The sequence below is a fragment of the Puma concolor genome, chromosome F2 (genome assembly GCF_028749965.1).
Source record: "Puma concolor isolate L17-30 chromosome F2, mPumCon1.1.hap2, whole genome shotgun sequence".
NCBI lineage: Eukaryota > Metazoa > Chordata > Mammalia > Carnivora > Felidae > Puma > Puma concolor.
Genome location: NC_141684.1, coordinates 60,500,651 through 60,517,624, shown reverse-complemented (window position 1 = coordinate 60,517,624; position 16,974 = coordinate 60,500,651). Strand labels below are relative to the sequence as shown.

Below are 16,974 nucleotides of genomic sequence, written 5' to 3'. Positions count from 1 at the left end.
AAAGCACTCTTTCATAAGCAGGAGTCCTCTAACACTTCAAATATACTACTAACATATGGAACTCATTGCCTGGGCTGAAGCTAATATAAGACAACAAAAGGAATTTTCTTCTCAAAGGAATAACTTTGCACATTTGCATATTTTTATTTCTTTAAATTCTGGTCATGCACCCTCCATTTCCACTGAAAAGAGCTAAAGTAAAGCTGAAAACTAAAAATAAGTCTCAAAATAAGAGATATCAAGTTACTTGCTCTGCCTGATTGTAGAAGACCACCCAATCCCTGACTCTGGCACAGCTGTGTTTAAAGCATATTATTTATCTCAATTTTATCTATCAGTGTTATTACCCTTTTCATTCACTTTTTTGCTAAAAAAGTGCTACCCTAAAAGGAAATGACTGCTTAAATGGTCTTGCAGCTCCATACTTTTTGAGTCTACCCACGATTATTTTAAATTCTATTTTTTATAAACATGTAGTTTATTATATGCATTTGATATTCCCACAATGTGTTGTAGATTTCTAGAGTGGGAGTTTATAATCTCACAGAATATGCATCTGCCCTGGGGGATTCATTCTGCCACAAAATCCCGTTTGGCCAGTAGGGTATTTTCAGTAATAACACAAACAGTGCCCAAGCAAGACCTTATCCCCTGGCCACGAAATATATTTTAAAGGATAGTTCTTTTCCAGTAAGGTCTCCTTTTTAAAAAGTCACACAGAATAGTGCTCTGAAAGTACCAAAAAATGAAGAACTACTAAGATATCTTCTTTGCATGCATCAGCGACCATCAAGGAAAATACACAGCAAAATACAAAGATTACCACAACATGCTTCGAATAGCCAATTCACAAGGCAGAAGGAAAGGAGTATTTCTCTTAGAACGGATTACAAACTAAATCACTTGGCCTGAGAGCCAAGAAGGGCCCATGAACAAGGAAATCAGGAGAGAAGGGATGAAATGCAGAAGAAGACACCTACAGCAGGAGCAGCAGACCCTGACAAGCACAGAAGAGAGCCAGAAATCAAGACAGAAACAGCTCTGAACTCTAAGGTAACTGAAGTAATAAACTTAATCAGATCTCAATAAACCTTTAAAAAAAAAAAAAAAAAAAGCTGGAGCTTTTTCACATGCTGCATGCAGGGCCAATGCAGCCAGCCTAAAACAGCGGAATCAATAAGCTGCACATATTAAGATAGCCCCTAGGACCTAACCTGCCAGATACAGAATTTTAGAAGTTTGCCTAAACATGGAAAGGCTGAGTTTACATGCCAGATGTAACTGGCATTCCAGGATGAACCCCTGAAATAAAAGAAAAAACTTTTTTCAACAGCTTATTCATGTAAAAAGGCTGGTAAGCAGCTTCCACAGACAGTTTTAAACTCTGCGATTCTGGTTCTTTGCATGTGATGGGGAAAGTAACCAAGGCTGAATTTCTTTTAGATCATGCTCTTAACCATCTTCATTTATTTAACACACAGTACAATCCAAAGGAGGAAATGGACATTTCAGTTATTGGACATTTCAGTTATTTAACTGCAGCCAAGCAAGTTCTGAACATTTAAGAGATGAAGAGCTGTTTTCAGAATTAAAAAAACTTTTTGAGGGGAATCCCAAGTAACTGACAAAACCAAAACAGATTTAAGAAGACAACTGAATAAAATGAATTTGAAACAAAAGGGAATAAGAACATTGCTAATTTCTTTATTTTAAAAGTTATTTATTTTTTAAATAATTTGTTCAAATTCAAATTTAGCATATAAACAGTTAACAGAGACTGCACACACTCCCTACTGCATAAACCAAACTATCAAATGGAAGTACAGATTTTAAAGACTAAGCTGTTTTATGAGAAAAAAAGCCATGATTTTAGATCTAATGATTTTAGATTTAATGCACGTGAATCACATCTGAAGTTCTGAGTCTGCATAAGAAACAGTCCTCAGACATCTCTAAATTTCCAAACATCTATCATTATGGTGTATTTTCCACAGTAGGTGCGATCTAAGAAAACTATGCTCAGAATCCACATAATTTTGGAGGTAAGTAAGCACATCTAACCTAAAGTTTTAAGCAAGTCAACCCCTGGGTAACTTTTGGTACCAAATGTAGTGTCTTTCATAAAACTACTAATCTGAGAATGAAAGCCACTGACAGTGACAAAATAAAGAATGGAAATTAGGTAACTGTTTCTAATATGAAATTCGTGGTACTAGTACATTAGGATTTCCAAACATCAAGTCGATACTTAATGAGCCCACAAATACTGAGATCTGACCACAAGGAAGGCATATACTACTGAGTTCACACTAATGTTCTGCAACTAATTAGAGAGTAACCTAATATAGTGTCAAACTAGGTCAAAACACATGACAAGAATAAGTAGTACAAAACAGGCTATAAAATATAAAAGCCAATCTACAAAATGGATACAAAGATTTCCCTAGGAACAATATAAGGAAATGTTTTCTCTTATTAAAACTGTAAGTAGATGACAAGACTCAATGGGCAACTATAGAAATTGAACATAAAAGCAAAGTTTGTTGGAATCAGATATGGAATTATTCATAATGTATGATAGAGGCAGGCTAGCACAGATGGTAAATATCTGACAAAAATAACTGGAGATTTGGAGTTTTAGCATAGTTTTTAATTCAATGCTCCCCTTTTAGTCATTTAATATGTATTAGTAGCATCAAGTAGTTCAAGTATTACACAGACAAAATTCCTGGATACAATGAAACTAAACTTGGGTTCCCTGGATGGCACATTCTCTCTCCTTTACAAGCTGTCTTCTTCTAGCCTACCAGTCCTCTTCATTTATCTTCCCTCTGCTTTACCAGACTTCAACAAATAGGGTTCACTGTTCACTTTTTCCTCATCAGGTATCCTAGATGCTAGACAACTTAAAGCAATAAAAATGGTTATTTAAAACTTTGGAAAGCTTAACCCCCTTCACATGAAAGAACAAGGAGAATCACACTGTGAGAACACTATGAAAATAGTTTCTGGATCTCTTCAATGAAGGAGTATTAAGCAACAGAACGAAAGGGTCCATGTTGAGGGGGCATGAATAGGAAGGGGGATAAGGATAAGGAGAAAGCGACCTGCCCCAGTGTTTCTAAAGCTTTGTAATCAAGGCAAGTATATTTCCAGCACCACTTTTAGCATCAGTATGGTTTCAGGACCAAGTACAGTGTTCTCTTCCCCCTAAAAAAATACTTCCCCACCTATTTCTAAAATGCCTAAAATTTCTTCAACAAAAATTAGAGTTGAAAAGCTTAATTAAAAACAAGGTATAACCAGGACATTTGCAAGATAATATAGATGTGTTTCAGTTTCATTGCATTCAAATGGGATGTTTTGACAGAGAAAGACGGTATAAGATCATAGATATTTGGAACAGAAGGGCTGCTAATGTGACGAAGTAGAAAGGAAAAGAAGCAAAACACTAGACACTAAACTGGAGGACTTCACAGTTTGGATGGAGAGGTGACCATACCTCCCAATTCCTTCGAGATAAATCTCCAAATCCTTCATACTGCAAGACTTTCTTGGATAAACCCCAAAACATCCTTCCTTTTTTATCTTCTCCCACAGCCCTCCAGCATCTATACATAAAACTATATTTGCTCACAAATCTCAGAAGAGACCACGTCTTCTTGTGACTTGCTCCACTTTTGACATAAATTCTTCCTGTACTTTAAGTCCCAGTACAAACAGGTTTTTCTGTCTCCTCATCTTAATCTAAATTGGTCACTGCTTTCTCTTTTGCTTCCAAAGCATACAATTCATACTTCAATCTATGGTCCATCTAGTTGCCTAGGTCAAAAGTTGTGGAAGTCTTCTCTGTCTCCTTTCCCTCATTCATATTCCTCAATTCATGAGCAAATCCTGTTGGCTCAACCTTTAAAGATCCAAAATATGGCCACCTTCCATAGTCTCCACTGCTACCCTTCTGGTGCAAGCCACCATCACCTCTCACCTGGATTAATGCAATAGTAGTCTGGTCTCCCTGTACTCTTGTACACCCAACAATCAATGTGCCACACAATAGCCACATTTTTCCTTTTTAAGTAGGATCATGTCATTCCTCTGCTCAAAATATTCAAAGATTTTTCATCTCATTCTGAGTAAAAGTCAAAATTCTTACAATGGGATATAAATGTCCTACACCATTTATGATGGACCCTCCAGCCCAAATTATCTCTCATACCTATGCCCTCCACCCCTTACAGAATGAATTAATCTGTGTCTGACTATCCACATACCTAACCAGTTATTAAAGGCAGGCCCGATGCCTTTTAATTTCTGTACTCTTTTTTATCTCTCAAGTACAGAGCACAGTATTTGGCACATAATTCATGTTTAAATACCCATTAATTCAAAACCAACCAATCACTTACCTGGATCCTAGAACAGAAAAACAATATAATACAGAAAGATATTTTATTTTCTGTATGGCTGATGGTAAGTGCACATTAGCAGAAAACAGTGATGGAAAAGTGCCTCATCTCTGCTCCCAATATAAAAAGGTTTTGTTGTCGTTATTGTTTCTTTTAAAGCAAATGACCGGGCCAAAACCCTGTTTAGACAGGCAGCTTTTTCACTATAAAGCGAGATATATGAGAAATTAACTACAACTAGTAGGGAAAGAAAACACAAAAGACTATAAAGTTAATACAGTCTTAAAGATCTAACTTACAGATGCAAAAGTACTAAGCTCACAACAGACTGGCTTATTTTAGGTTTATTTTCCCAAATTCTACTTTTGTTAGTAGTGGTATATTCAGTACTAATTATTGCACAGGAAGATCAAAAACTAATTTTCCAGCAAGTTCCAGTGTTTCTGGGTCTCATCAAATAAAATCTGTGGTGAATGAGGAATTTTACTGCCCTAGAGTGGTTCTAATCACTTCCCCAGGGCAATAGACCAATGGAAAGTTTCAGTTATTGGAAAACCTCAAAGTTGATATGCACATCAAGCAACTGACTGTTAGACCATTATAATTATTTTATAATCATATAGACGATGTGATTAATAAAAACTAAAAAAATAATTTTAAAGTATTACTAGACTTAGAGCAGCTCTTCTCAATCATGGATACTAGAATACACAGCTTCTGTGGAGTGATGTTAAAAAGGAATCCTCAAAGAAGATGTGGTGTATATATACACAATGGAATACTACTCTGCAACCAAAAAGAATGAAACCTTGCCATTTGCGACAACGTGGATAAACTAGAGTATACTATGTTAGGCGAAATAAATCAGTCAAGACATATGATTTCACTCATATGTGGAATTTCACAAACTCAACAGATGAACATAGGGGAAGGGAAGGAAAAATAAGATAAAAACAGAGAGGGAGGCAAAAAGAGACTCTTAAATACAGAGAACAAACTAGGGGTTGCTGGAGGGGTGCTGGGTGGGAGGATGGGCTAAATGGGTAATGGGCATTAAGGAGGGCACTTGTGATGAGCACTGGGTGTTGTATGTAAGTGATGAATCACTAAATTCTATTCCTGAAACCAGTATTATGCTATATGTTAACTAACTTGGATTAAAAAACATACACACACACACACACACACACACACACACACACACACACACACACGTTGAATAAATCAATGTTGAATAAAAACCATGAGAAGAATGGGGAAAAAAAAAAAGAAAAAAAGGAATCCCCACAGTCCAAAAGACTGGGAACAACTGCCCAGAGCTTTCAAAGTTATCATTCTATATACAATCCTTCACTTTTAGAGATAATATTACTGTCTAGATAAATAGGCATTTTCCCCATTCTGGTACTCAGACCTAATTGGCAGCATGGAAAGAGGTAACTTGGGTTTTAAGTCTTGACTATCCTACAAGTTAGCTTTTAAACCATGAACAAGACATTTTACTTCTATAGACTTCACTTTCTTCACTTACGAGAATGAATCCATCTTCCCTAACCACTTCATTAGAGCTGTTACAAGACAAAATCAGAATGGAATTTACAGTAGAAAATATGATACAAATATTACTACATAGAAGTCATGGAGGTAAATGTGAGGCTGAAATGGTTAAGTTTGTACTTGAACACTAAGCTAAAGAGTTTTCAGACTTGACTTCACAGAAAATAAAGAAGCATTAGAAGTTTTATGTTGGAGGACAGGGATTGTTGTAGTAGTGGTGGTAGTGTTGTGTGTCTGTGCAAACCAATGAGGTAATTGCACCTTCAGAGAAATCTAGCAGCACTGTCAAAGGATGGTGGGGGGTGGAAAGAACTAGAGGCTATTACATAATAGCCCGCATGAAAGATGGAAACTTGGGAGTACACCACTGACTGTAAGATAAGAAGGGACTGACTTAAGCACTGCAAAAGGACCTCAAAAGCTGCATTTAATGGTGAAGAAAAGAATTTCAACAAAAGCAGACAGATGGACAATAACCCAAGGAAAAAAATTTTTTTTCTTATTTTATTATTGGAAAAGATTGAGTTTAAAGTGTTAAATTTGAGACATGTGGAGGTACTTAAGTAGCAATATCCAACAAGGGTGTGAAATTAAACCTCAGGAAGAGGTTGTACACATAACTGTAGATCTGGGAGTTAGCCGCTTAAGATGGTTGAAGACATTACAGAAAAGAGTGAGAAGTATCGGGGGTAGTGAATAAAGAATCCCAAATCAGAAGAATCAGAAAAGTGGGCAGAAGTCAAACCAGGGAAGGACAAAAAAAATTTTTGAGATATGATAGAATTCATTATATATGTTCTAACTTACAGAAATATTCAAGATGAAATTCAAATGATGCTGCAGAGTGATATTTGATTTAGAATTAAATGCTAAGGAGAGAGTTTAGAGGACACTTTTGCCTTGGTTCCTATTTACAGAAATATTATCTTCCTCTGATAAAACATGATAAAACAATCTGTGGGCTCCTGGAGTAAGCCTTCTCCAATATCCCTCTAGTCAACATTTTGGAGTTCATAAATCACATTCTTCCTTCATATACCTTCCACAAACTTAGCTGAAGTGAAGTAGAACAAGTTGAAGGTGAGAAGGGAATACCTGAGACCACACTGCCTTTAAGCATTAACAATCTGAAATGATGCTGATAAGCCAAAAGGCAACAAAAGGTGAAGATGGTTTTCTAGAGAGAAAGAAGATGTTTGCTTTGGTTTCTGATCATAGTCTACAGGTGCTTATTATAGAGGCCTAAAGGTCATTACCCTTGGCTTTATTTTTATGAAATAATAAAAATAAGCTTATCTTAATTTTCTGCTCACATTAAAAAACTGTAGCACTCAAGGAGTCCAGTTCCATTTAATTCTGTGCCTTAAAACAATGACTTCTTTATTTATAGCACAATACAATAACTGGCTTCCATCTGTACCCCTACATGGCCAAGAGCACTGTTAGGTATATTCTATTTAAAGTGGCAATAAAATATGATTTTCCTCAAAAATAACATATTTTAGCACTTCAAATGTTGAATTTTAGGTATTTGGGAAATTTCATTATCCATAACCTCATTATCCAGCAATATGAGACACAGTTGGCATTAAGTCTTAACATTTTGCCACTAGTAACTCATTCACCCATCTTCCAAGCCAGCAATGTGGACTCCATCCTAGAGTCTCCTTTTCTCTAACTTCCAAGGATTAATCATTCACCACTTAAACAGCTCTCAAAAAAAGTTCTATCAACATTATCATTTGTCTAAGTATTAACCCATTACCTAAACTAACTGTGCCTCAAATTATAATAATCAGGTTTAGGGCTTATGTTTAGATATTCAACATCTTGTAATATGTTCTATCTTTACAGTACTAAAAGCCTACAAAGACAGCATGTTAATGCAAAATCAAGAAAGTGTTCCTTTCAACAAAGCACTGCCTCCTCACAATTATTCTATCATCTTATTTAGGAATAAGTGCCTCCAGGTATTCCAAAATGTTAAATTCTCCCACAACCCCTGGGCCTGGGTTAGATTTCCAAACCCTTTTCCACTAACATCTATGAATAAGAACAATGTTAACTTCTTGGGAAGTACAAAAGCAAAGTCCTAATCTCAATAAAGTAAATGTTCCTAAGATCTTGATTATATTACAAATAAGAAAAAGGAACAAATCTATCTACATAATTATAATGGATTTCTTTTTTTAAGTTTGTATTTAGTAAAAAGTCACTAATTTAGTATTTTGCTATAATCTAAAAACACAATAAAATGTTAAAAAGCAAGGCAGTTACCTGAGGAGAGTCAAAAGGGTATCGACTACTAAACTTAAATAGAAGTTGAAATTTTTCTCCTTCATATAAGGTACCTGGTGCACCTTCCATGTCTACAATCCACCTAGAACAGGAAAAAAAAATTTAAAAACTTCAGATAAGAGGAATTGGGATGAGAAAGAGAAAAGGAACACTGAAGACTTCCTCTATGCCAGGCATTAGCTTTCAACAGCACGTTTCATCCTACTGCACATTAACTCCCTCGCCCTGTTCCCTTCTCTGACACTCAAGGGTTATTTAACCAGATCAAAGTCAGACAACTAGCAGAGGACAGGGCCAAATTTTAACCCAGGTCTAAAAACACAAAATAAAACCCAACTCAAGTGTGCTGACATTAAAGCCTGTGCTCTTTATTTTATGCAGAAATTATTATATGCAGGAACACTATTTTTATAACACTATTTATCATATGCAGAAACACTATTTCTGCAATGACTGAAAAGATTTTATAGATAACATGAAACAAATGAACTGCCTTTCTGATGTCATTTTAGAAACAATGGTGGAAGTAGACATCAACAACGACTAGAGAATCATGGCCATTAGACACATCTTCTCATCAGTACTCTAGAGAAGACTAAACAGGAAAAAGAAGCTAAGCTGACATCAGTCCACTTACTCCGATGGCTATTCAAGGCTCTATATGCCTTTCCTTTGCGTCTTATGTTTCAGTTGTTTAATAAAACTTAGAAGAGATTCTATGGCCTCTTTACAAGCATACTTTGTTTCCACATATAACAATCATGAATACAAATCTGTTTATAATTATAGTCTGTACACTTATCTCTTGCTCTTTTAATTTATTTTTCAGTAATCTCTACACCCAACATAGTGCTCAAACTTAAAACCCTGAGATCAAGAGTCGCATGCTCTACAGACCAAGCCAGCCAGACACCTATCTCTTGCTCTTTTAAAAAAAAAAAAAAGGAGGAACAGGAGTAGAACAAGGGTTATGGTGGCAAAGATGATAGAGTCACATTGCGAAGCAAAAATGGACCAGTCATAAGAATGAATTCCTAATTATCTCTCTGGCCAATTCCTTTCCTCTTAAATTTTTTAGGTATAAAAATGTACTACTTTAAGTACAGGGAAACAAAAGGAAGTAATATTGAGAATACAGGGTTGGGGTTCTAGTCACGATTCCATATACTATGGACTTTAGAGTATGTAAAATAATAAATGTGTCTACTCTCTGAAAGCAATCAGCTAACACATACAGGCCCTTAAGAACATAGCTATTCATTTTCAGAATGCGTGCTGAATACTATACATGGCAATAAAAAATATAAGCCAAGAGCCAATATTTTATCATGAAATTACATAGGTCTGTCCTTTAGCTGTGTGGCCATGAGTAAGCGGTTTTACCTCTCTTGTTTGAACTATTTCAATTGTAAAATTGATATTAAAAACAAGTTAAAATTTCATTGAAAATAGATATTCATCTCAAAGTGTTGGAAAGATAAATCGCATAGCACTTTCCTGATATTAGAACCAGTATGCAGTAAATTAAATATAATGCAGGGATACCTGGGTGGCTCAGTCAGTTAAGCGTCTGACTTCGGCTCGGGTCATGATCTCATGGTTCGTGAGTTCGAGCCCCCCCACCCCACCCCAAGTCGGGCTCTGTGCTGACAGCTCAGAGCCTGGAGCCTGCTTCAGATTTTGTGTGTGTGTGTGTGTGTGTGTGTGTGTGTGTGTGTGTGTGTCTCTGTGCCCCTCCCCCACTCACACTCTGTGTCTCAAAAATGAATAAAAACGTTCAGAAAATGTATAATGCATAAACTGCATTAAAAACAAAAATCTATTCTCTTTAAAAACTGGGTCCTTTCTAGCTATCTTGACATCCACTATGCAGTGATTATTCCAAGGAAAAATCAGAGGACTTCCTGGTGCCCTTTCTGTTTAAAGGCAAATTTTAGGATATAATGTACCACAAATTTACATGTGATCTATCCAAACACAGCTTTTAAATAATAGCTAAGTGGGGCGCCTGGGTGGCGCAGTCGGTTAAGCGTCCGACTTCAGCCAGGTCACGATCTCGCGGTCCGTGAGTTCGAGCCCCGCGTCGGGCTCTGGGCTGATGGCTCGGAGCCTGGAGCCTGTTTCCGATTCTGTGTCTCCCTCTCTCTCTGCCCCTCCCCCGTTCATGCTCTGTCTCTCTCTGTCCCAAAAATAAATAAACGTTGAAAAAAAAAAAATTTAAATAATAGCTAAGCAAATATCTCAGTAATCCTTCCAATACCTGGGTGAGATCGGTCAAAGAAGGCATAATTTTCAACACTGTACAGGGTAATTTTAAATAACTTTTGCTAATTAAAAAAGTAATGCATGTTTGTTCACCACAGAAAATTTAGAAAGGTATAAATAAACAAAAGTCGCCCAAAGATAATCACTGTTGAAATTTTTGGGGTATGTTTCATTCTAGTCATTTTGTAGTTTCTTTATCTATGATATTGACATCTAATAGTTGAATTATGTGCACACTTATATACATTCAAATCACCAGTGTTTATGATTCCAATTATGGGTACATGCCTCTGAGGATGAATATGGGAGAAGTTTCAGTTCTTAACTTCCTGTGAATAACTATTGTTCTAGGATTCTAATGTTTAGACAGGTATTTTTCATGCATTCATAGCTCCTACTAACATACGGATTTTCACAGGTAATTAGGACTATACAAAATTTTTGTGTTTCATGCTATCAGCTGTAACTCAGGGGATGCCATTTCACTGAGAAACCATTTCCCAATTATAGATATTTACATTGTTTCCAAATTGTCCCCAGAAATAGTAATGTTGAAAGAAGTATAGTTAGTTCTAAGTTAATTTTGTTTTTTTAAATAAGCTCTATGTCCACCAACATGGGGCTTAAACTCATAACCCAGAGATCAAGAGTGGCATGTTCTACTGAATGAGCCAACCAGGTGCCCCTGGGCTAGTCTTTCTGTATCTCTGTTCCTTCCTTAAGACAGCATCGGTTTATTTCTTAGGTCAAAGGATATGACACTCTCATTTTTAAATATCTTAATATATGCCACCAAACTGTCTTCCAGAAAGCTTAATGTGCTTTCATTATAATTCTTATCCCATTTAAACACATATTTTAAGATAGAATTTTCTAAGAGTATTTATAGATCCTGGAAGATAAAGATATAAAACTTTTGTGATTGATTTACAATAAATTATTAAAAAAAAAAAAAATGCCTGACAAACCTCTCTAAATGACAGGTTTATCCTGCAACAAAGACACTGCTGTTTTGGTAGTTATAATATAATATGGTATAATTACTTGATACAAATGTTTCCATTTATAAAAATGTAAAACAGGGCGCCTGGGTGGCTCAGTCGGTTAAGCGTCCGACTTCAGCTCAGGTCACAATCTCGCGGTCCGTGAGTTCGAGCCCCGCATCGGGCTCTGGGCTGATGGCTCAGAGCCTGGAGCCTGCTTCCGATTCTGTGTCTCCCTCTCTCTCGGCCCCTCCCCCGTTCATGCTCTGTCTCTCTCTGTCTCAAAAATAAATAAACGTTAAAAAAAAAAAAAAAAAAATAAATAAATAAATAAATAAATAAATAAATAAATAAATAAAATGTAAAACAGGGGCGCCTGGGTGGCTCAGTCAGTTGAGGGTGTGACTTCGGCTCAGGTCAGGATCTCATGATTCAAGAGTTTGAGCCCCGCGTCAGGCTCTGTGCTGACAGCTCAGAGCCTGGAGCCTGTTTCAGATTCTGCGTCTCCTTCTCTCTCTGCCCCTCCCCCACTTGCACTCTGTTTCTCGAAAAAAAATAAACATTAAAAAAAAATTTTTTTTTAATGCAGAACATTCCATTAACATTTTATAAATCATTGTGTTGTGTAGTCCTCCTGCCCCACCAAAAAAAGACTGAAAGAGGAAGCACTTATTACCAATGAAAATGGAATATATTCTGTTTAATTATACAGAACAAAAAAAAAAAATCACATAATTATACAGAACAAATGCCATACATTCCATTTTCAAATTTTGTTTGATGGAAATGAAAAATCAATTGAGAGTTACAAAAAGAAATGGAAGAACCTTAAATGCATATTACTAAGTAAAAGAGATCTGAAAGGCTACTTACTGTATGGTTCCAACTATATGACATTCTGAGAAAGGGAAAACTACAGAGAAAGTAAGAAGATCAGTGGTTGGGGGAGGTGATGAATAGCTGGAGCACAGGGGATTTTTAGGCCAATGAAAACATTCTGTATGATACCATAATGATAATACAGGTCACTGTACATTTGCCCAAATCCTTAGAAACATCAAGAATGAATTACAATGTAAACTACAGACTCTGCGTAATTATGATGTGTCAATCATAATTCATCAATTATAACCAATATACCACTCTGGGGGCAAGATGTTGATAATGGGGGAGACTGCATTTGTGAGAGCAGAGGATATATTTGAAATCTCTGTATCTTCTGCTCAGTTTTGCAGGGAACCTAAAAATACTTGCAAACCCAGCAATGTTTTAAAACGATTGTTATAGAGATAGAAATCTACACTACATTTTCAAACATCAATATCCATCCAACCATCAGTAGATCCATTCTTCATATCCCTGTTCTTAAAAGGCTTGACTTCTGTCTTAAGTACTGACTCAAGTATCAAAGTCAAAGGTAACCAAAACTGTTTCTCTAAAAAGATAAATATGCCCATGAATTTTTTTCTTTTACATGTTTGTTTGAGAAAGAGGGGGAGAGAGAAAGGAGAGAATCCCAAGCAGGCTCTATGCTGACAGTGGGGTTTGATCCCATGAACCATGAGATCATGACCTGAGCTGAAATCAAGAGTTAGACACTTGGCTGACTGAGCCATACAGGTGCCCTAGTCCATGAATTTTGGTCACTTTTGCTCCCTGGACCTAGACTATCACTAAGTATTTGCCCTACAACTTGGTCTACAGTATACTTTTATTTTGTTGCCTCCTATCCCTTTTATGTTTTTGGACTTTTTTTTTTTTTTTTTAAGAAGAGGGTTCATTATTTTAAATTCCACCACTACCCACCCCCCAATTTCAGAACATTTACCCTTGTCTAATAAAATATTAAATCAAAGGAGTGGTAAAAAATAGACTACACAGGGTTGGAGACTTAAAGTGATACCCTTGAAAATGTTTCAAACTAATTCAAATGCTCATTTTTATGCAAGAGGACACATATCTCTCTACCCTTCTTGGTATTGTATCTGGGAAAAGATTTCACTTCTTTACTCCCAAGGAAGGAGGGGAATTAGAATATTTCTGTGTCTTCCTTTCATGCTTCACTTTTTCATCCTCATGAAGAAGTTTCTTATCTATTAAAAGAGGTTATTGAGGGTCTGACATTCATTTATTTACCCTTCTGAACAGGGCAACTACTGTGTTCATGGGATGGAGACACCTCTTGACTATTACTCTCTTTAAACTTTTACATGTGGTTTTGAAAACTGTGATAAACAACTTCATGCCAAATTGTGTTATTTAAGATGAAGATCATTTCATAAATGAAGACAGACCTAAGTTTTTAAATGCTGCCTTCTTAGCAAGAGACATTTTAAAAACTACTAATCAGGGGCACCTGGGTGGTTCAGTTGTTTTAAGCGTCTGACTTCGGCCCAGGTCATGATCTCACGGTTCATGAGTTTGAGCCCTGTGTTGGGCTCTGTGCTGACAGCTCACAGCCCAGAGCCTGCTTCTGATTCTCTGTCTCCCTCTCTCTCTCTGCCCCTGCCCTGCTCGCACTCTGTCCCTCTCTCAAAAATAAACACTAAAAAAAAAAAAAAAAAAAAAATTAGTAATCAAACATATGGTTTTAAAAAACAAAGGGTTACAAATCATACATTATATATAATGTATGTGATATTACATAACACCAAATTGTATATATAAATGCATAGAATAAGATCTATTTGTTTATCTCTTGATAGAAGAGAGTAGAATTAAATATGAAAATTCTACATTAAAAAAGTAAGTATATATTCATACATTACACTAATAATAAATGAAACACGTAAGTACTTCAAAAATTAACTACCAGGACACCTGGGTGGCTCAGTAGGTTAAGCATCTGACTTCAGCTCGGGCTCAGGTCATGATCTCATGATTCATGAGTTTAAGCCCCACATCTGACTGTCCCCCACTTCACACCCTCCGTCCCCTTCTCTCTCTGCCCCTCCCCGGCTCGTGTGCATGTGTGCCCTCTCTTTCAAAAATAAGTAACATTAAGTAGTAATAATAATAATAATAATAAAAAATTAACTACTTACTGTGTAATTGAATTTTGAACACTCTTTTCATTTAAAGTCATTCCGGGAGGTGGGTCATTTTGCAAAGCCAACAGTTCTTTCTGCAATCGTTTCTAGAAAAGAGTATCAATAATAATTTGTACTTTAAGAAAAATGACAATATAAATATCCTTCTACACAGAATGAAATCCTTGATTAAATTTCCTCCATAGGCTCATATCTTTTCAAGTCCCTTACACCTTGTATATATGCCTCACTCTCAAAGTTTTAATTGCTTGTCCCATAATTCACAATCAAAAGATTTCCAAATATATTTGAAAACATTGATGCTGTAAAGTGGTTATGAAGAGCAACCAGCTACCTACAAAACTTCACTGTTACTCCATTGGGGTTACAAGATCTCAGCCTAGGTTTTAAATGCTTAAAAGTTTCAGCACTGTTTCCTTTACTGCTTTCCAATTGTAAAAACCACAGTTCTCCATCATCCTTAAAAAAGGTGTCATTTCAGACATGCAAGCTTTTCAGAGAAACTATACAAGTAACCATTCATGCAAAAAGCCTTTTGAAAACATTTTAAATAATTTAATTTACAATTTACAGCCCATATTTGTTTTCTTAAATAGGGTATCTGCACATAATTTAAACTATCAATATCAGAATATAACATATCTGGGCCCAAGATATGCAGTTATTTTTCCACATAACCCAAATGACTATGTATTTACATTCTTGTTTATAAGTTTTTACTGTTCAACTCTTCTGTTATCACTAGTGGACATTCTTTATCAGTATACAACAAAGCAAAACAAAAACTTGCCTGCAACTTATGGGTTTAAAAATCAAATAACCCATGTTATTAGAAATTATTTCATGTAACATTATAAATACTCTTAATGAGCATCTTTTCTTGGAATAAAGTAGACCAAAATGGGTATCTGTTCAGAACTCAACAATTCTCTACTTAAAAGCTAGTTTGTGCTGTTGCTGGACAATCAAGTATCACTAACAAATATTTCTAGACCTTTTCAGTTTATGATGCCTTTAAGTAAATTTAACAGCATCCAATACCACTACAGATTGGAAAAATCCTCCCTTCTCACAGCACTTAGGTGGCTCAGTCGGTTAAGCGACCAACTCTTGATTTTGGCTCAGGTCATGATCTCACTGTTCATGAGTTTGAGCCCCACGTCTGGCTGTGTGCTGATAGTGCAGAGCCTACTTGGGATTCATTCTCTCTCTCTCTCTCAAAATAAAGAAATAAAAAACAAACAAACAAACAAAAAAACCTCCTGCCTTCTCTGTTGAGAATCACTGGAAAAGAACTTATTAATAGGCACACACACTTGGCCTACAAGCAGGTATCTGTGGACTACCACACCTTTACTTTGGTCTCTGTGGCCTTTCTGCAATTACCTCCTACATTTGTTTGGCTCTCACCTCACAATGAGGACAGACCATGTTTTTGATCACAGCATCCCCAGGGTCTAGAATATGCTGAAAAACATCGATAATAAATCACTAAATGTTAAAAAAAAAAAAAAAAATTCTAAATTCCTAAATGGCTCTTAAAGTGGCCAAGAATGAAATCTTTCCTTAGATCCTGCAGTATCATAATTGCTAGTAAAATGAAAATAAGGTATCAACTACTTGCAATTTCTGATCTCAGCTGCCTTCCAAAATGCAAAATAATTACAAATTGAAACACAGTTAAGAAAAATTTTAAGTATCTAAAATACAGAAATAAAGCTGCCTAAGTGACTTGTTTTGAATAAAGAAATATATTTGTGATAAAGTTCTATGTTAGAACAAGGTTTTTAATTTATTCCACTTATGTTAACAAATGTAGGTTATATGATCAAGTATATTTTTTTTCAAGTTTTTAAATTTTAATTCCAGTGTATTTAACATACAGTGTTATTATTTGTTTCAGGTATATAATACAGTGATTCAATGATCAAGTAAATTTTTTTAATGTTTATTTTTGAGACAGAGACAGAGAGCATGCACACATGCGATGGGGAGAAGGGAAGAGGGGGAGGTGCAGAGACAGAGGGGGACAGAGGATCCAAAGCGGGCTCTGGCTGACAGCAAAGAGCCCAATGTGATGCGAGGCTCAAACTCACGAACCACGAGATCATGACCTGAGCTGAAGTCAGACACTTAACTGAGCCACCCAGGTGCCCTGATCAAGTAAATTTTTATTATTTTATTTTACTATTTTTTAAAATGTTTACTTTTGAAAGAGAGAGAGAGCAAGCGCACGCACAAGTGGGGAAAGGGCAGAGAAAAGGGGACAGAGGATCTGAAATGGGCTCCGTGTTGACAGCAGAGCGCCTGATGCAGGGCTCAAACTCATGAACCACTGTAAGATCATGACCTGAGCCTAAGGTGGATGCTTAACCAACTGAGCCACCCAGGTGCCCCTCAAGTGAATTAAGAACA

At 36.2% G+C, this 16,974-nt stretch overlaps 1 protein-coding gene across 1 annotated transcript in view; it reads right to left on the bottom strand.

Moving 5' to 3' along the window:
* Window positions 1–16,974, bottom strand: part of UBE2W (ubiquitin conjugating enzyme E2 W) — a 71,834-nt gene that overhangs the window by 18,548 nt on the left and 36,312 nt on the right. Inside the window, exons 2-3 of the mRNA XM_025922478.2 lie at window positions 14,554–14,645; window positions 8,241–8,343 (exon numbers count right to left, since the gene is read on the bottom strand). Coding sequence (XP_025778263.1) covers window positions 8,241–8,343; window positions 14,554–14,645 — 195 coding nt within the window. The remainder of the gene's footprint in view (window positions 1–8,240; window positions 8,344–14,553; window positions 14,646–16,974) is intronic.